Source organism: Mizuhopecten yessoensis, unplaced genomic scaffold (assembly GCF_002113885.1).
Source record: "Mizuhopecten yessoensis strain PY_sf001 unplaced genomic scaffold, ASM211388v2 scaffold3111, whole genome shotgun sequence".
Classification (NCBI taxonomy): domain Eukaryota; kingdom Metazoa; phylum Mollusca; class Bivalvia; order Pectinida; family Pectinidae; genus Mizuhopecten; species Mizuhopecten yessoensis.
The window spans coordinates 285,661-307,334 of NW_018404881.1; the positions used below are offsets into that span (position 1 = coordinate 285,661).

The 21,674-nt window shown below is 35.7% G+C and overlaps 1 protein-coding gene and 1 long non-coding RNA gene across 2 annotated transcripts in view; both read right to left on the reverse strand.

Annotated features, from left to right (window-relative positions):
- Positions 1–1,176: 1,176 nt before the first annotated feature.
- Positions 1,177–6,615, reverse strand: LOC110447020. The gene is made up of 2 exons (XR_002462537.1): positions 2,382–6,615; positions 1,177–2,333 (listed from the first exon to the last, which is right to left on the reverse strand). It is a non-coding gene; the product is annotated as an uncharacterized LOC110447020 (long non-coding RNA).
- A 1,571-nt stretch (positions 6,616–8,186) lies between these two features.
- Positions 8,187–21,674, reverse strand: part of LOC110447018 (SH2B adapter protein 1-like) — a 28,457-nt gene continuing 14,969 nt past the window's right edge. Inside the window, exons 3-7 of the mRNA XM_021492410.1 lie at positions 20,749–20,879; positions 18,403–18,449; positions 16,143–16,322; positions 12,239–12,450; positions 8,187–10,654 (exon numbers count right to left, since the gene is read on the reverse strand). Of these exons, the coding sequence (XP_021348085.1) occupies positions 10,223–10,654; positions 12,239–12,450; positions 16,143–16,322; positions 18,403–18,449; positions 20,749–20,879 (1,002 nt within the window). The 3' untranslated portion in view covers positions 8,187–10,222. The remainder of the gene's footprint in view (positions 10,655–12,238; positions 12,451–16,142; positions 16,323–18,402; positions 18,450–20,748; positions 20,880–21,674) is intronic.

The window sequence follows — 21,674 nt, forward strand, 5'->3', positions numbered from 1 at the left end:
TGGTAGTTCCTAAGTAGCAGCACTTCTCTGGTAGTTCCTAAGTAGCAGCACCTCTCTGGTAGTTCCTAAGTAGAAGCACCTCTCTGGTAGTTCCTAAGTAGCAGCACTTCTCTGGTAGTTCCTAAGTAGCAGCACCTCTCCGGTAGTTCCTAAGTAGCAGCACCTCTCTGGTAGTTCCTAAGTAGCGGCACCTCTCTGGTAGTTCCTAAGTAGCAGCACTTCTCTGGTAGTTCCTAAGTAGCAGCACCTCTCTGGTATTTCCTAAGTAGCAGCACCTCTCTGGTAGTTCCGAAGTAGCAGCACCTCTCTGGTAGTTCCTAAGTCGCAGCACCTCTCTAGTAGTTCCTAAGTAGTAGCCCCTCTCTGGTATTTCCTAAGTAGTAGCACCTTTCGGGTGGTTCCTAAGTAGTAGCACCTCTCTGGTAGTTCCTAAGTAGGAGCACCTCTCTGGTAGTTCCTAAGTAGTATCACCTCTCTGGTAGTTCCTAAGTAGTAGCACCTATCTGGTAGTTCCTAAGTAGTAGCACCTCTCTGGTAGTTCCTAAGTAGCAGCACTTCTCTGGTAGTTCCTAAGTAGCAGCACCTCTCCGGTAGTTCCTAAGTAGCAGCACCTCTCTGGTAGTTCCTAAGTAGCAGCCCCTCTCTGGTAGTTCCTAAGTAGCAGCACCTCTCTGGTATTTCCTAAGTAGCAGCACCTCTCTGGTAGTTCCGAAGTAGCAGCACCTCTCTGGTAGTTCCTAAGTCGCAGCACCTCTCTGGTAGTTCCTAAGTAGCAGCCCCTCTCTGGTAGTTCCTAAGTAGCAGCACCTCTCGGGTAGTTCCTAAGTAGTAGCACGTCTCTGGTAGTTCCTAAGTAGTAGCCCCTCTCTGGTAGTTCCTAAGTAGTAGCATATCTCTGGTAGTTCCTAGGAAACAGTTGTCATGAAATGTACTATTCACATCACTAAAGGGCACCACACCGCTATCTTGTGTTCTGACAGTTAATGTTTCTTAATAACAGGATTGGCTTGCATCATTATGGGTGAACAGATAAGAACTAGTGTTCCGATACAAACACCATGTAACTAGAAATGTAAGTGTCGGGCAGCTGACCAGCACAGTGATTTGTGATGGACTGCCTAATATATTAGACACTTGACAAGGTTTAGGTAGTAAAATGCAAAACAAACAAGTATAAATGCTTATTCCAATATTTATTTAAATTATATCTATTTCTTTTTCGCACAATATGATTGACCTCTAATCAATCATCAGTCACTTGATTAGAAGCGATGATCAATCATGACTTTACAAGCAAGTCCCAACACTGTAAGTAAGCCTATAAAGCCTTAAGGGAGATAACTCAAACACAAATCACAGGTACAAAGTGTAAGATAGCATACAGCATTAAGAGAGATCGACTTTCACAAATTTCACAGGAAAAATGTGTAAAATAGCATATAGCCTTATGGAAGATGACTCTAACTAATTTTACAGGTTTTATGTGTTAGATACTGTAGCATGTATGCCTAAGGGAGACAACCAAAACACATATCACAAGTAAAATGTGTAAGGTAACATACACCCTTAAGTCGGACACAAGCCAACACAAGTTGGATCATCAAGGTACAGGGTTGAGGTCAGTACTCAAACTTAACTTTACTTCAGGTGTCTATTTAATTTGCAAAGTATAAACACACTTATTTTGATTGTAAACAGTCATGAAAACAATTTTACTATGAAATTTGTATAAGTTGTACAATTGACAGCTTTAAAGAACTTCTAAAAGCTTAATGATGGCATCCAATATAAGGGTCAGTCAACAATGAACACAAAAATATTCAAATAGAATTTGTTTATCAGAATTTGATTAAACAGATATAGCATTTGCTATTTTGTTATTATACAAGTATTGATATTTTGTAAATAAGGTAATACACTGTACTTTCAATCAGATTCTAATCATTTAACAAATATATTTGTTTTATCAACATTTTTTTCTGCATCTGAATATGTTTTCATGTCTTTAACAAAAATACAACTGTTTAGTGTAAAATAATAAAATATAAACAGTTCAAGATAAAAGTGGAGGTCGATGATTAAAACGATAAAAGCACGAAACAACAACAACCAAGATCATTGGAAAATTACTTATTCACAACCAATATGTAGTATCATTTACTGAATAACAAATCAAGTCTGTGTAAGATAATGAAATACAACTTCAGGAGTAATCTAATATAATAAATCCCAATAACCTATCATTATCGACCGTTATAGCTGTGTACAGTGGGACCTTGTTTAACCTATCATGATCGACCGTTATAGCTGTGTACAGTGGGACCTTGTTTAACCTATCATGATCGACCGTTATAGCTGTGTACAGTGGGACCTTGTTTAACAGGTTTGGAGTCAACAACAAGAGATCACGGAGCAAGCTTGGCGCCCACCATCGTACCATCTAAATAGGTTTTATGTAAGATTGATTTTTTCTCTTCTTTCTTTTATATTTTTTTCTATTGGACTCGGTCATCTAAACAGTAAATGTATGCATCTTGTGATAACTTATGATGAACAGTTCATATAGCTGTGTAGGACATTGTTCTTTCAAAGTCAGGTTGTTATTTGGCCAATTTACTAGCACAGTGCTTAATGTGTAACAAGGGGAAACAAGATGTGAAGTTTACGAGAGAAGGACCTGTCAAGCACCTTTAGGGAAATAGTGATAACAAACTGGAACGGTCAAAATCTAAGATGGCTGCCTAGTGACTGACCGGTTTGTTTTTCTAATCAGCATACTTGCAAACTCTCCCTATTTAGGAGGGAGACTCCAAATTTGAGACCCCAAAATTGAGCATTTTCGACCTGTGAATTAATTGTTCAACTATTCTTATTTTCTAAGATGTGATGATTTCACCTGAAAGAACAGCTCAAACGATATCATCTAAAAGTGTTACTTTTCCCCTAGGGTGTTCAATTCTGAGCAGACGTAATCTCCCCCATGAAAATTCAAAAAGTTGGCAGTAAGTATGGATCAGCCTCAAAACGAAACATTTGATATGTATAACTACAGGACATGGGTAACCTTTATCTGGAATTGGAGGAAGATTCCTGCGGTAATTTCCAAGAAAAAGCATGAACAGCCATTGGCTCTCAAAACTCAAGATGGCCTTCTGTAGGCCATCTTGGTTTTTCCGATCGGTCCCAAACTGATAGGCATTACTTGGGGCCATGGAGAACATTGATATGAAATTTGCGAAAGATCTCTCCAGAACTTCCTGAGAATTATATAAAGGACAGACAGAATGACGGACGACAGATGTTGTAAATTAGAACTTTGATGTATAAAGTTATCAGAAATGGACAATTCCTGATTATCAATTTTACCTTTGTGTGTTATAGATGTGTATGTATTAACAGTGTACACTATCTTTCTGTAACACATATGTGAATATATTATGGATGTTTACAAACTTTCTGTGAAATGAACTTCCGTTTCAGAAGAGTTCTTTACTTGTAAAACATATTTTGTGATTGGTGATCTGGCCTTATGTTCACCAAACCATTCTCAATCTCCAATCTGATTCTGTGTTCAGACCAAAGCCAATTTCTGGATTCTGGTGATAAAATCAGATAAATTCAGTTTTTAACCATTACTTATAAAAAAAAAATGGAAATATTTTGTCAATTACCATTTAATGTGAACACTTAACTTTTTGACCATGTCACATGACTCAAACAAGTTATAGTTGGTTTGAGCAGAGAATTCATGCTTGAATATGAGAACAGTTTCATGAATTTGATAAAATTGAAAGCTACACAAAGATACATCTATTAAAATTGCACAAATGTTACATTCATATATTAAATGTTATGTTAATTACAACTTTTAAAAAACTCTTCCACAAAACATAGGTATAATTTATAAGATGTGTCCTTGACATTTAAATGTCCAGCACAAAATTTGACCTTCAAAAAAATGAAATCTCTCACAAAGGTATGTCAGTGATTGTTAATCAGGGTTTCTCAAACACATTTGAAGACATATGTTATTTTCTTATCTTGCATAAAGAACATGAAAGATAAATAAGTTATATATTTAACCAATCATATATCCATACTAACTTCGAGATTCTTCAATACACAATCAAGTTGTATGCCAATTGTTTAACTCATTCACCCCTGAAGACACATTTGAACTCTTCCAATTCAAAGGTTGGAATAGTTCATTATGAAAGTTCAGGGGTAAATGAGTTAACTTTCCATATACAATTAAACTTTCTCTAAGGAATACAATTCAGTGAGATCTGCATTAAATCTACAAATGAATCTAAACACTTAAACTCTTACTTTGTGACAGTCACAACATAATATTCACATATCATTAAAAGCGTGATCTTTAAAATAATCATAATACCCATAAAATAATAAAGAAATATTTCGAAAATTTAAATCAGGAATCCACTCTATCCCACTTTGCTACCTTATGACACCTCAAAGCAGAATTTGTTCCACCATTAATCTTCAAAAGATAACATATTTGAATTTAATTAGAAATGGCATTTATTATAATTATTGAACTCAAAATGGGTCTTTTACCGTAAGTATAGAAAATGAATTGAAATGTCTCCTTTCTAAGAACAATAACATTTTTTTTCTTAAACTCCTCACAAAGAAAACCTTGTTTGGTTATAGAACATGATTTATTTCCAGGCCTGTTCTAAAAGCTGCTTCTTAATTGACAATAAAAGTGATAATTTTTCCCTGCATGCTTTAATGGATTATACAGTAGAGGTTTTTGGCAAACAAACAAATACATGACAATCTTGCATACATAGAAATACCTAACAAAAGCAATTCTATAACATAATAATTACACTTAACCGTTGATCGTGGTAATACTTTGGCAGTATCATGGCATGAATTGATAAACATGTGAAAGAATTTCACATACAGTATGTACACATAAGTATTAAAGTACAATATAAAACATGAGGTTAACTAACCTTACAAGTTATGACCCGATTATTTACATAAATATGTTCACCAATTACATACTGGTAAACAGGAAATGAATTTTGACATAATCTCTTCATAATTTAAACATGACCCGACATAAGAAACCTTCCCTGTATATAGAGGTTACCCTGTGTCTGTCAGTGTTCTAACTAAAGGCCGGCTGCTGGCAAAAGTAGCCTGCTGTTTATCAACATCAACTCGGAACTGGCTATAGAATATATATGTCAACAATACGGCATGTGGACATTCAACTATTATTTCAAGTCTACAACCTTTTTTTAACGGAACTGAATACAATGTCTATGTTTGATTTGTTGTATCCTGTTATCCTATTTCCAGCTAAGCAACATATAACACTATCAAGTGGTTACCCAGTTTTGCTGTTTTGTTCCCAGAATCACTGATCAACAAGTCGAGCAGGGCCAATGTGCCATGGACGACATTCAGAAGGACCACAGAGTTTTGGTGGTGTTTTTTTATGTCTTAAAACTGGAGTTATTCAGTTTAAAAAAACACAAGATTTGAAATTAATAATGTCGACAACCATCTAGTATGTGTACATGAAAACTATATTTTTTAACTTGACAGTCATAGAAATATGTTTAGAAATAAATCATCCGTTATGCTGGTTCCAGTTTCAAATCATAATGTTAATGCTAATGTACATGTCAGGTCACAAACAATCGGAGCAGAATGAATTTTCACCCAGATTTGAAGTCCCTAGGTTGTGTATCTACAAGTCCCTCAAAGTTACCACTTCTGAGACATTCTTTAGGCTGAAACTGATTGTATACAAGAGTGTGCTTGAATACATTGATGTTCTGCTATATTACTTTAGAATCATATATATTTTACCCCATTAGACTGTGAAGTAAGTGTCAACAGATAATCAAAATATGTGATATTACACTAGTCTGGATGTGAACACAGCTGTATAAATATTAGTATATCATGCCTAGTGATAAGTCAAAGATTCAGTCCAACAATGTATGATTGGTCCCCAGCCTTACTGTAGGCTACTACATTAAATCTTGACTACTCGTTGGTGTATTTTTGTGTGAGTTTGATATCTGATACATTCATAAATTTTGACAACATATGGTCAAAGATGACATCATGGTGCTGCAGTATTGTATGACGAACTGTTCCTGTTTAACTGTGCTGTGGTATTTAATTAAGTATTGTTACTCATTTTCTGGTGCTGTGGTACTGAAATCAGGAGCTAATATACTGTATACATGGTAATATCTACTGTATACAGGGTAATATCTAGTGTATACAGGGTTATATCTTCTGTATACATGGTTATATCTACTGCATACAGGGTAATATCTACTGCAAACAGGGTAATATGTACTGTATGCAGGGTTATATCTACTGCAAACCAGGTTATATCTACTGCATACCGGATTATATCTACTGTATACAAGATCACATCTACTAAAGTAAAATTATCTGTAAACAGTATTAATTTTCTGTATAGGTTACAATTGTATTTAATATTAACTGTTATATTACTATAGAAATTTTTATCTTCTGTATACAGAGTAATATTTACTGTATACAGAGTAATATTTACTGTATACAGGGTTTAATATTTACTGTATACAGGGTTATATCTTCTATATACATGGTTATATCTACTGTATACAGGGTGATATCTACTGTATACAGGGTTATATCTACTGTATACAGGGTGATATCTACTGTATACAGGGTTATATCTATTGTATATATACAGGATGATATCTACTGTATACAAGTTTTATTTTTGCAGCATTGTTATTTTAATGACAAGGATATTCTGCCAATTAAACATAGCATGTCATCACTATAATTGTAACAGTGCATTCCCAACCATCTCCCAACAGCAAATTCAACCCAGAGAGGGAAATTATTTTCTCACATGAGCGTAAAAATAACACTGCACAAAATAAAATCAGTTTACAGTATTTATTTGTATGAAACACCAGATAAATGTGTTTGCGTGAGTAATTTTGTATATCTGGTCAAAGTTCAGAGCTTCCAATAGGTTTAAATAAAAATAAAAAAATGAAATAATTAGGAAATTTAGTTCACAGGATTAGTGGGAAACTGACAAAAACTATCAGAAACAGGGGAACGTGTTCAGTTATACATTTCCTGAAAAGATTTTTAGGATCTATCAAAAATATCTAACCTGACCACATAACAACTTTGTGGAAACAGAATGATTGCATATAACCCACAAAATTTCCACAAGAGTCATAAGAGACAGTCATAATAGACATTGTTTTAGCTGATCAATTATGGTATAAGGATCGGACAATCAGCATATATATTTACAAAGGTAAGCACAGGTGCTGGACACACCAATATGTGTATATACATATATATGTACTATATGATAGTATACAGATCATATTAGTGTGTCCAGCACCTGTGTATTTAAGTTAGGAAATATCAATAGAAATACATGTACCCATATCTTAACATGATTTTAGATAGCTAACCAGTTATCATTATTTGGAGCATCATGTTTTGTTGTTGTACAATATAGGTCACCATACGAAATATGGACTACATAGTGATATGTAGATGTATATCCGAATATTACAACATATTATTACAATAAAATAATTTTGAAATTAATAGTAAACAAAATCTTTGAAAATTGCATGGCATCATAAAATGTTCCAGACCAAGTTGAATTTAAAAGTAATTCCTTATGGTCCCTAAAATATGGAAGTATGATTCAGTACGTTATTTACACTCTATATCAATACCTCAACCTTATAATAGTCAACAGCCTAGTGGGTGTTGTGATATACCATATTATAAAAAAACTTGTTCAAAACCTTAAACCAAGTCCAATCAAGCTGTTTTAAAATATGAATAAAGGGTTCAAAACATTGCTTAGACTCCTTATAAATACCTCAACAGCCTTTTGGTCCCTAAAATTTGACTTTGGAGATCAAACACTGCCTAAAAAAACTTGCTCAAAAACTTTTACTTCAAGTGGGATGCTGAAGCCAATGCCAGAGTGACTACATGAGCATTCATTAAAAAACTGTTAACTTCATAACAAAATAGATATCCACTTAAAAATCTTAAGTTGGTGTAAATGTATCAAATTAGATTCATGTTTTTTTACGAGTGCAAAGGACTCTGCTATACAAGTGAAATATATCTATGGTATTCAACAGAAAAACCATTAAATTTTCTAATTTTCTCTTAAAATAATGTAATGCAAATACTGCTTCATCAATTATTTATTTGATAAGATTTATATTTGATGTCAGGTTCAAATGACGTCAAACTTGAGAACAAGGCAGAACGCCGTTTTGAGAATATCCAATATTTCACTGATGAAAACGTCATAATTTTTATCCTATTTTTATATTGTACGAACGTGATTGTAAATATTGATACTACAATAGGTCTATCTACTTCTAGTGCTTAAATCAATAGTGAAAGGCATGTAGAAATTTCCATTACAATCTGACAGGATACCTTTCACCGAGAATTTATTTTGTCTGTTCTGTGTTTGATATTTTCATTGTGTATCACATGTTGGCAATTAGTATTTGAAACTTTTGCGATGTATTTATTTTTGCTGATTCGTGTTTTCAATGGAACCATAGATATGTCATCAAACAAACGTATTCAAATTCAGTTGTTTGTAAATTTTGAATCAAAGGTAAAGTTTGAAAGCCTAAAGCCTGAGAAGGCAATTACCTGGTTGTCAGGATTCTTTCAACTTATACAGTTCAAGGTGTAGAGTAGAGAACTCTACCATGCTCAACATCAGGTTACAGCCGTGTGGGTGACATGTTACAGCCGTGTGGTTGACATGTTACAGCCGTGTGGTTGACATGTTACAGCCTTGTGGGTGACATGTTACAGCCATGTGGGTGACATGTTACGAGGGTGGCAGGAATAAATAGCTCAGATTACAGCGAAAATATTTCAACAAAGCTTGTTAGCGGAAAAGTTGTATACGACAGCATATATCTATATATAGTATATATAAGGCATTCATACAAATATTAAAGTATACAATTATCAAAGGCATTCAGATATCCATCCATACAATTCACAATATTGCGCTTCAAATGTAAGTAAACATTTTACATTCTAGTGAAGCCTCAATCATGAAAACAAACCTTAACAAAAATTACATTAGCATTCAAACATTGGTGAGAAAGAATTCGTACAACATTCCATATAATCTCCAAATATATCACATGACCTTCACCTTGACCTCTATAAAACTCCTTGACCTTAAAATTACTATAATAGAACCACAATCCAAATTTAGGTACAGTACACATACTTGCACCATCATAAAATAAGCGCATCAATTAATCCAATGGAACATTTGATTAAAAAATCACTTAAATCTGCTTTTAAACTATAAATCTTTCAAAGATTAAGAGACATCAAATCAGGGAGCCAGATTTAACATGGAGTGTCAAACAAGCTCTATCAGACACCAAAACAGGGTGCTAGATCTAACCTGGGGTGTCAAAGAAGCCCTATCAGACACCAAATCAGGGTGTTAGATTTCACCTGGGGTCTCAAACAAGCTCTATCAGACACCAAATCAGGGTGCTAGATCTAACCTGGGGTGTCAAACAAGCTCTATCAGACACCAAATCAGGGTGCTAGATCTCACCTTGACGTGTCATTATCTGAGTACAATAGTTTTCATAGCCTTTTAAAAGTAACACAATCCCAATGTTAGTACTGTTGTTATACTAGCACTTTAAAATATAATACTTATCAAGGTGTATTTGTAAAATGTGATTACCTCAAAAATAAACACGTTAACAGTATGATTGCTACATCTTGTTTATAGTTAAAACTTAAAAATATTGTATTAATTAAAAAGTTCATGAAAATTGCACATATCTTTTACACTTGAAATGATCTTGAAATATAAGGCATAAAGAATTAATTTTCTTTGCTGAAAAAAAATTAGTTTGAAAATTTACCATAACACCTTGTTTTCTCGACATTCCAGACTGACCACATTTTTCTTTTTTCATTGACCACTGCCTGAGCGGCACCTAATTCCACTTGGCCTTTGTGTGACCTTCACATTTCTTATGGACATCACTTCCTGTTTGCATTCTCTAATTCATCATCAACCTTCAAATGTAATGGACATTCATTTCAGTAATAGGACCATAAGTGTGAAACCAAAAATTGCCTTGGTGACCTTGATTTATGACAATGACCTTCACACGTATGAATACTGGTTTTCCACAGCCCGGCCGTGAATAATTTGACCTTGGGCCTGCGCCTGCCCTTGCTCCCTCATGACATTTTCAATGGATTCAGTCCGGGCTCTCACTGAGCCACTCACCACAACGATATCACGACTGGACAGATCTGCTTGGCCGCCAACTGCTCCTGGACTCCGCCCTCCAAGATTGGGATTGGACCCAGAATGATTCCCTGACCCTCGTATCCGTGGTGACCCGCGACCCATGGACGGTGTGAGGGGTCGTTCAATAGCAACAACGTAGTCTGTAAGAGAAACGTCTGATGATCCGCCAGATTCTAGAGGGATTGGATGTGTTCGAAAATGCTCCAGCATGTCAAAGATGGACTGGAACCATAGATGCTGGACACGACACTGACCGTCCGAGTTAATTGTCATCCTCAGGTGCTGCAATGACAGGTAAGTTATAGATTAGATTCTGCAGAGAAAATTAGTCATCAACTACAAAACCGTACAGCGTGCCACCATCTGATATATGAAATGATGGCCGCCAGCTGTAAACATGTAGTGATGGCCGCCAGCTGTAAACATGTAGTGATGGCCGCCAGCTGTAAACATGTACTGAAGGCCGCCAGCTGTAAACATGTACTGATGGCCGCCAGCTGTAAACATGTACTGATGGCCGCCAGCTGTAAACATGTACTGATGGCCGCCAGCTGTAAACATGTACTGATGGCCACCAGCTGTAAACATGTACTGAAGGCCGCCATCTGATAACCAGAATGTTGACAATCACCTGTGCAGAGGACCGAAAACTGATACGGCCCAGGTATGTTGTAGCAACTGTGTAAATCATTACTGCCATATCAATCAACTATACAAATAACATAAAAGTACAAAAATGTCTTTCCTCTCTAAGGCATTCTCTACTCCTTCAGTTCAAATAACGCCAGTATTGATCAAATGTGTTTGTCTAAACCTGTCTCAGGATTTTCATTTAGGTAGGTAGGTAGGTAGGTAGGTAGGTAGGTAGGTAGGTAAAATATTTTTTCTTGCTGGTTTTAAATTATCCCTTATCAACAATGAATAACACCAAACAATAATTTCTTTATATGCTGAACAAGTTACCATTTTTCTTTCTTTTGTCTTTGTAACAGGACAATGTGTCCCAGAGGTACCATCAAAAGAAGTGATTGGACAAGAAAGAAAGGGGACCCCAAGATTAACTCATTCAACCCCTGAAGACACATTTGAATGCTTCCAATTCAAAAGTTGGAATAGTTCATTATGAAATTTCAGGGGTGAATGAGTTAAGATATGCAATGGTAACAAATCCATTTTTTTTTTCAGTGTCCCCTAATAAGATCACACAATGGAAAACAGCATTGAATAATAGTATTGAATAATGCTGTGTTCCATTGGGTGATCTTCTTAGGGGACACGGAAAGAATTCACATACATGCAGCAAACTCCGGAATCTGTAAACAGGATCTGAAGTCAAAGTCAAACAACATACCTCAGCACGCCCTTGGAAGTTGTAGGTGAGATCACATTTCCCTTTGCCTGTTTCACTCTGTCGTACAAGGAATATTCCGTGACCGACTTGACAAACAACATACCTCAGCACGCCCTTGGAAGTTGTAGGTGAGAACATAATCCCCTTTGCATGTTTCACTCTGTCATACAAGGAATATTCCGTGACCGACTTGACAAACAACATACCTTAGCACGCCCTTGGAAGTTGAAGGTGAGAACATATTCCCCTTTGCATGTTTCACTCTGTCGTACAAGGAATATTCCGTGACCAACTTGACAAACAACATACCTCAGCACGCCCTTGGAAGTTGAAGGTGAGAACATATTCCCCTTTGCGTGTTTCACTCTGTCGTACAAGGAATATTCCGTGACCGACTTGACAAACAACATACCTCAGCACGCCCTTGGAAGTTGTAGGTGAGAACATAATCCCCTTTGCATGTTTCACTCTGTCGGACAAGGAATATTCCGTTACCAACTTGACAAACAACATACCCTAGCACGCCCTTGGAAGTTGAAGGTGAGAACATATTCCCCTTTGCGTGTTTCACTTTGTCGTACAAGGAATATTCCGTGACCGACTTGACCCTGTTGTAGCACCAGCTGTGCTGCCTCCAGACGAGACAGCGTACCGTGGAACCATGGGTAATCGTGTAGTAGCACATCAATCTGTGTCTCAGCCGGCGGTAGTGACTCCCTCTGGCCGTCTGAAGAGAACAAGTTAGACAATTATTTTGAGTACTAAATCACGACAAAATGATCAATTAAAACGAATTTTAATCAAAGTCAAGATTTTGGTGAAAATGATGGTCAAATCTACAAACATCATAAATAAATTAATATAGTATCATAACATTGTTCACCTAAAACTTGAGTTGGCATTTGTACTAAACTGTACTGGGCTTGGATGGGTTTGATACCAAATGACGCCTTTTGCTGGAAAAGTAAAGTTAGAGTTGGAGACTGATTGATGTCAAACAAATATTAGTTCACTTTCATCTTTTTCAAAAACTTAAACCAAATTTTTTCTTAAATGTAACTAAACTGTCAGGAAAAATGATCTTTTAAGATTTTTAAGAAAATTACAAATTGTATTTTACACAATTAATCATGGTTCCACAGCTTGATAGCACAGGAAAGCCTGACACACGTGCCATTCAGACACAAAATTCCCAAATTATCTCCCTTTGACCATTGCCCTTCTAACTCTGTGACTAAGAGAATTTTTGACATTTTCATTTTTAAAGTACGACATACTTATTGATCACAATTTGCTTGAAAAAAATCTATTATTTACTTGATAAAAATGTATTAATGTCTTTGAAACTTTGCCTTACACTCAAGAGAAGGTGACTTTGCAAGCATTTTAGAATCCTTGCAAAGATGTCATGTAAATACCACCCTTTTATTTGTCAATTCTGTGCACATTGCTTGCTTTTAAAACTGTATAAAAGTGATTGTAAGCCTTTTTTTTCTTCTTTTTTTTCACAATTATAACCATTACTATTATCCATATGTTGTATAGCGCTTTACAGTAATTTTACAAATTCTATAGGACGCTATATAAATGTTGCATATTATTTGTATATTATTATGGCTGTCAATTTGCAATTAATACGCTGCTGTGATAATTTTACTATTGTGGTCTACAATATAATATTTGGTTCTTCAAAAATGTCTTCGTAGAACTTTCTACTGATTTAAGGAAACTGAAACTAAGAAGGCTTTGAAATTGAACAGAACTGAAAACTGTCTTGCAAAAACATTTTTTTAGATTTTTTGAAGGAATTTTACTATATATTGTTCAACTTTTGAAGTTTCACACCAATAAACAGTGCAGTTGAAATTCCACACTCCTCTAATTTCTGAAAACAACATTCCCAAATGATCTCCTTACTAAGAGATTGTCTATAAAAAAAGACAGATATCTTTAACATGATCATCAAGTATAAAATATTTCTGATACCTTGCCTTACATTTTATATTAGCTGACTATTGCGGCCAATCTTGTGTAATGCCACTATGTTTACGTTGTTTATATTGAGCACTATATTTAATTGTTATTGTGTTCCCGAGCAGCGTTGGTTCCTTTTAATTAATTGGACATGAGTATTACCACCAGTATGGCGATTTTAGACGTGCGTCTAGCATCTTAGTTGCCAATAATTACATACTTTATAATAGTTGTTAATGAGAATCGCGGTAATTAGACATTTATATATATCATACTGGAGTCGCGTTTATAAGGATTACCTGGTCAGTCGTCATTTAGTCGTGTAGTTTGTCATTTTCAGTCGATCTTGTTCAAATGTTTATTGTTGACAACATGTTGTTCTCCGGTAATTCAATGTGCATGACCGAGGCAGGAAGTTTATATTTTCACATTGTGTAGAAGGTGACCAATCAGATTAGAGTCCCAGCATGGGAATTTCTCGGACCGGAGTCCTATGATTTTTGGGACAATTCCTAAATATCGGTTGTCACGACTCAGCAGCCGGTGAGTACACACGGTCTTAAGATCTCAGAACCCGAACCAGGTTCGAGCGCGATTCACTTCCTATCTTTTCCTAGGGAAAGAGCTTATTGTCATTCATATGTATCTATCAAGCTATTTTTAGATGAGATTTTCCTGTAATTACTTTATTGTAAAGTGACGTCAAAGCCGTATAAATGTAGGTCAATGTTTACATTAGACACCGTAAGGAACTTCAGTCAGATATAATTCCTACTTCTAGAATTGAAAGAATTAAGGCCTGTGGAAGATATCTATATGTCAGATTTACATTGTAAGTCAAAATAAAAGTGAAACTGAGCTATATTGGAAGAGTGAGATACGTTGATATTGACTTGTATTAATCTTGCAACTGTCATACTTGTATGGGTCCAGCACTCCTATGTATATTCACAGTCATTTAAGAACGTGCTAGGTTTTGGTGGTGAAGGAAAGCTGGAGTTCCCGGAGATAAATCACCGACATTCGGCCAGTACCTGGCGACTGCCCCACATAGGCCTCGAAACCGCGACCCAGTGGTGAAAGGCTACTGGTAGGAGAATGTCAGACGCCTTAACCTATCGGCCATCATGGCCTCTACAGCAAATTTTTTTGTAATGCAAGTACAGTATAACCCTGTTGAATACAATATGTAATTTTGTATAGTGTGACAGCCCTAGGAAGTGGTACTGATAAATACTACTACCAAATACTTTACCTATTTTGGAACAAATTCAATATATCAGACATATGGAATACCTCTTTATCGTCCAATAACTTTTGTCTGGTGTGATCATAGCACGAAGTATTCATGTGTAATTTATTTATCATTTGTCATGAAAATATAAAACTAATTTAAGAACTTCAACAGGAACATTATAAAATGTTTATTTATAACATTTTAAAACAGAAGTAAACAAATTTCTATCACAAATATATCATATTAACTCATTCACCCCTGAAACTTCATAATGAACTATGCCACCCTTTGAATTTGAAGGGTTCAAATGCGTCTTCAGGGGTGAATGAGTTAAGAAAATCCCATGAAATGAAACCAGTTATCTTAAAACAGACACAAAATAAATGAAGTGGTCATATTCTCAAAACAAAGTTGTACAGTTTACTTACATGTTCAATTGAAATAAAAACATATTTAAGTTTATCATCTTTTACTAAATGCTAGTTTTTTTACAAAAATGTCACCAACAAAACTTATTGACCAAAAATATTTCAAATTATCTCCCTTTAACTGTATCCTTTTTGTGATAATGACTGGCAACACTTCAAAATAATATGCCCTGTTATGTGAAATTGAACCTTTATTCACGTTATACATACAGAACGCTGTGGTTCATAAAGAATTTGGACCAATTCTGAATTTTACATACAAAGAAGTTATTACTTGACCAACCAATAAAACAATCTAGGCTGATCTTCTCATTAAAGACCCTTATAAGTTGATATTGGTTCTGGCAAGAAATGTGTAACTCTATTTAAGGATTAATTTTCAGCAATTTACTTTTAATATTAATATCATGTTTTTAAAATACCTGTTTTTCTGTCACTTCAATATTAATGTTTGACAGATCTGAATCATATCCAGTTAGTGATCTACAAATATGCCCTTTTTACATAGTTCGAGAGCTGTATAGGACCACTGTTTGCTTGTAAAGAAACTTTATACTTTTAGTGGTAAAATACTAGCTGGCACGGAGCTCTACACCTGTTCTTGATAAAACAGTCGGTCAATAATAATTTAAGCATTCTTTTGAGCCTTCTTAAAGCCTTCTTCAAAAAACCAAGGTTTGTATCCTAATCTATAAGCTTCCTTGACGAATTGTAGATTATAAATAACTCCACTGTAATTAAGGGTTTGTTAGATTAGTGCAGCGTAGTCGAGATACCCACCAGATTCATTGACGTAGCGTGGTGAAGGGTTTAGTTCTGCAGAGAGACGACTGCTGTGAGGGATATCGCCATGGGAACTGAGTGGTCGCTGGGGTCCTGGACGTGGTGGAACATCGGGGGGGTTACTGTTTAGACTTCCCTGCGATGTGCTACGCAATGGAACACCGAGCGATGAGTTTTCTGGACAAAGCAAAAGCAAACATTGTGATGATTATGTAACAGCATACTATGTAGTTATTTTGTTATAAACATTGCAGTTTGTTTGAGAGAACGTTCTCTGTATGTTGTCAACGGTAGCCACAGTTGTGTATAACATTTTTTACATTTATAAATTTCTATATCTGATATTAAACGAAGTTGTATCTGTGTAAATCTCGTTATATTGCCAGCATTTGTCCAGAGAAATTTTGGACAAACATATAGGGGTTTGCAGGTAAATTGAAGGAAAAGTATTAAGGAATTCTTCAGGAAAAAGGGATATTGAAATTTGTTCGCGGTAAACGAGGCACAACAAATTGAGATCCTACAGTAAGCAGGTAATTCGCCTGACCATGTGAGACTCGTCATGGTAATCTGGTTTGCTCCCAGATTAAGACCCAATGCATGCTAACACCCAGACCAAAAAGTGATTAATAGTGTATATAATGGATCTTACAAGAGTTTCCATGTCATATGAGATTGATGAAAAATTGTTGATGAATTTCATAAATCTCATATGATATGGAAACTCATGTAAGTGCGTAGTGCAGAGTAATTCACTATCACGGGAAAGTGTGATGTGGTCAACCAATCAAAATCATTCCAGGTCGTGTAAGATAAGTTGATATGCAGAAATAGGAAATGGGTGTATTCACTGTATAACAGTTGATATAACTTGTCTCATAACTGTTCATTAACTAAACAAGCTATCCCAAAGAGATGTGGATGCCCACTATCTTAACATTAGTTCTATGTTTGACTTCTCTCTTCATTTATCTGTTTTTCTATTATTTGTTATATTGATAGTCATGTTGTATATTCTGATTAAAGTTTTATTCAGATACAACTTGGGACCAAGGGAAACCTTCATATAAAATAATAAAATAGAAAACTCTGTCAAGTACTTCTCTAGTGATAATTTAACTCATTCACCCATGAAATTTTATAATGAACTATTCCAACCATTGAGTTGGAAGAGTTCAAATGTGTCTTCAGGGGTGAATGAGTTAAGAACGAATTACTGACAGACAAACAAATGACCAAGGACAAAGGGAGAATTGAATAGGTCACCATATGATGATGGTGGGATAAAAAATGATAATTCGTATAATTAATTAAGGCTATTTATTTGAACGGCATTGATAGCCTTTTATCCTAACCATTTACAGGTCAAATACCTTGGTGAAAAGATTTTTTGATTCTTAAAAATAAATTATTTTAAGACCTTTTGATGACCTTCCATACAAGCAAAATCCTTTCAACATTTTTAATTTTGACTTTTGCAGAATTACCAGAAGATTTTGACATGCATTGTATTTGACCTTGAATGAAAATATGTGACATAAATAAACTTTACAGCCCTTTACAGCAACTACATAATGATCGTGTCTCTCGGCCTTCTAGAAGTTTAGAAATATTTCAAGGTCATTTATTAGATAACCCTCCATTCTAGCTAACCTGATTAAATGAAAGTAAATGTTTCACACATAGATGTGTACAAACAGAAAGCTTGACTCATCAGATGGTGATGGAAATCTGAACACAACATAACTTTTCTTTGTTCAGCTTAACTTTGTGACAGAATGTTTTATATGTACGAGTGATATTTCTGAGATTATATGAACAAACTAATCTTATGCTTGTTCTGTCAGACAGTTTTTTAACCCACTTAGGCTTCTTTCTTAAATATTTGTAATAGAAGCAACTTAAACAAAGATTTTGTAAAACCAAAATATCTTTGTTGTGACAGACTTGTAAGAACTCTTTAGTTTTCATGTCGTACACATAACCTTTGTCAAGTTCAGTTAAATCTAAAATTGACCACAGTTTGACCTTAACTTGATTTCAGTTTGAGGCCATTTTTCCTGGACTTGATCTCAGTTTAACTTTAAATTGACCCCAGTATGACCTTAACTTGACCTTAGATTAACCCAAACTTGATCTCAGTTTGAGGCCTTTTTTCCTTGACTTGATCTCAGTTTAACCTTAAATTGACCCCAGTTTGACCTTAACTTGACCTCAGTTTAACCTTAAATTGACCCCAGTTTGACCTGTATAATACCTTTTCTCTCTATAGAACCACTTGGTGCTGTTGGTAGTCTTGGTCGCCTGAAATTTAAACAGATATCAATATATTAGATTAATCAATGTAAACAAGAGGCCCAGAGGACCTGTATTGTTCACCTGCATATTTAAACAGTCATGGCAAAACATTCTGATTTAATAGTATTGCAAATAAGATCCCCGGAGTAGGACCCAATCCTTAGGCTTCCGTCCTTGATACTCCAGGGTTACACTCACTTATGCTCTAAGCATTAGTACAATATAGAACACCACTACCAGATGATGTTTCCAATATGGTTGCTTAATAAAATCTATCACTCCTTCATGATGTAGACAGAGTAATCTCATCTGCCATGAATAGTTTTTCAAGTTTAACACTAGGAAATGAATCCTTGTGCTGAATTTCAAAAATCTTATCTCCAGAGAGTCTAGATTTCTGTATCTTTATTAAACAGGAACGATAAATGATTTTCTCCTACACTTTCCTACTGTAGAGATAAGTTTTAATGGTGAACTCAGTGCACCATGCCATAATTAAGGGTGACAAAATTGATGACGTTACCCTGGCAATGCTGCACAAAGTGATGGCACAATAGTGATGTCTTCGGAGGAAAAGTGTTTGTTAGCTCTCTTTCCCTAGGTAGTTAAAGACTGATGTTTTTCCCACCCTTCACAGGTGTGTCTCCCGTTTTAGTCGGGAAAGATCAGCGTGTCACCTCCTAGGGGGAGATTGCCTCGTGCCAATTAGCACGTGTTTAAGTGTGATGTCATTAAAATGTGTCATCGGTAATTGTGACGTTAGCAAAAATGAATGACGATATGCATACCCCACATGTGTTTTTGTTTACAAACATGGCAGACTGCTGTCGGTGGAGCTGTGACTGAAATAATAGGATGGGAGAAAAATAACCATCCCCTACCTTGAGGGTGTAACAGAGAAATCTCCAACCCAAGGGGGTGATGGTTTTTGGTTGTCTAACCAAAAAAATTACCCGAGGGATGGAGATTCCTTTGTCTTACCCTCAAGGTAGGGGAAGATTCTATTATTCTCTCATTTCCCTGTGTGTAAGATAGAGTTGTCAAGGGTAAGAAAGGGGTGTAGGAAATTTCTATCTTACACCCCATTTCAAGTGACGTGATGTCACTATGGCTCAACAATGACGTGACGTCACAAATTTGGAACTCTCTGATGCCGCAATGCCTAAAAGGCGACGTGATGAAATTAAAACCATTTATATATTTATCACAACGTTAGAAAGATGGGATACGCTAAATATGGCTGGCTAACTTGTTTTCGTTTGAAAAGGTCAGGGGGAAAATAAGATATTCTCAAAATGGTAGCTAGTCCAAACGCATTTTCATGGTTTCAGAGCTTATTCTGGTGGTTGTAATGAGAGAAAAATACTTTTTCATAACCGAGGGTGTAGGCTAGGAAATTTCCACCCTCTGGATTTTCAAATTTGAAAACCCCTTGGGTGGAATTTCCCTATCCTCCACCCCCTGTGCATGAAAGAGTCTTATAAGCACCTGTGAGATGTTGGATAAATCCATCTCTTTAATCTAGAAGAAAGACCTTAAGAGCTATGTGGCCAAATTATCCCTATGGACCCCCCCTAAGCTCCATTAAGGGGTTGGGGTCAGCCCCTTCATTTAAACAATTCTGAATGCCCATCACAGGGGAATACTTCCTATAGTTTGATAACTATCTGTAAGTTCCAGGAAGGAAGTTGCTCAAAGCGTTATAGCCAAATTAACCTTTTTTTACCTCATCACCCTTGGGGGACAGTCCCTTTATTTGTGTAAAGCTGTATTCCTGGCTCCTACGAATGCTTTCAATCGAATACATTTGACACACATCTCATAATTCTAGAGGAGGGGGGGGGGGGGACAGCCCCTCCAAGTGAATCCCCAACACCTAAGGATGCTTACAGTAACCCTTTGTTTAATTATTTATAATCAATTGTTATGAAGAAGTCGTTCGAAGAAATTGATGACACTTTGACAGACGCAAGACAGACAATGGACGTCAGGGTACGGCATAAGCTGACCTTGTTCCCTCACACCAAGTGAGCGAAAAGGATTGCCAAAATAAAAATGAATTTAATGATAACAGGCAAAATCTATTCAACAGCAAGACATTTGACATTTGTGTGTAATCAATGGTGTGTGACACTTGTGTGTAATCAATGGTTTATGACATTGGTGTGTAATCAATTGTGTGTAATCAATGGTGTGTGACATTTGTGTGTAATCAATGGTGTGTGACATTGGTGTATAATCAATGGTGTGTAATCAATGGTGTGTGACATTTGTGTGTAATCAATGGTGTGTGATTGATATTTACATGGCCACTTCCTGTCCTTCAGCTTCCTCTAGAATGGCCGGTCGACTGATGTAACGCCCGATGTCCTCCAACCATGATCGTAAATCCTGCAGGTCGTGGGCCTCAATCACAAACTCACTTGTCCCTTCTCCCTGTGGAATAGGAAATTATATCAACATATATTTACCATCCTTTTTATTAATGTAAATTGCTTTCCCAGTAATACACACTCGTATAAGTGATATATAGGTATCCAGTATTTATTTGAACAGTAGGACAGCCGTACAATTATATTGCAAGTTTTCATATATTTACAGACTTTATTTCAATGTCACTTTCATCAACGAGCTATAATATCAAATATACAAGACAAGGGTCCAAGATGGATTCTGGTGTCCACCATCCTACCATTATCATTGGTTCTATGCAAGAATGATCTGTATGACATCACTCTTTCAAAACAAGACTGCCATTTGACCTATTAACTAGCATTATACTTAATGTGTAAAGAGGGGGATCAACATATGAAATTTGAAAAAGACCTGTTCACTACCTCTTGAGAAAATAAGTTATGGGTGCTTCTCAGCTATTAGGAAATTTTCCCTCAAATTTTAAATATTGGTAAAATGATTTAATTTTAACTTTTAACTTATAACACTTCTATATATATCTAAAATTCTTCAATTATTAGTGAAAAGATAACTGGGGGCATATTTTGTTGTTTTTTGGTGTTTTTAACAAGGTACACCAATAGTGACGCCGATTACCTTGACATTACAAATATCAAATCAGAAGTGGTATTTTCCATTAAGGTTGCTTGAAAGATGGATTTGGAAATTCATCTACATTGATTCTATACCTTAAATTACCATTCCTTAAGAAAAAGTGTTCTTTTATGTTTCTTAAGTACAGTTAGAAAAAGTGACGCCAATTACTTGTATACCAGA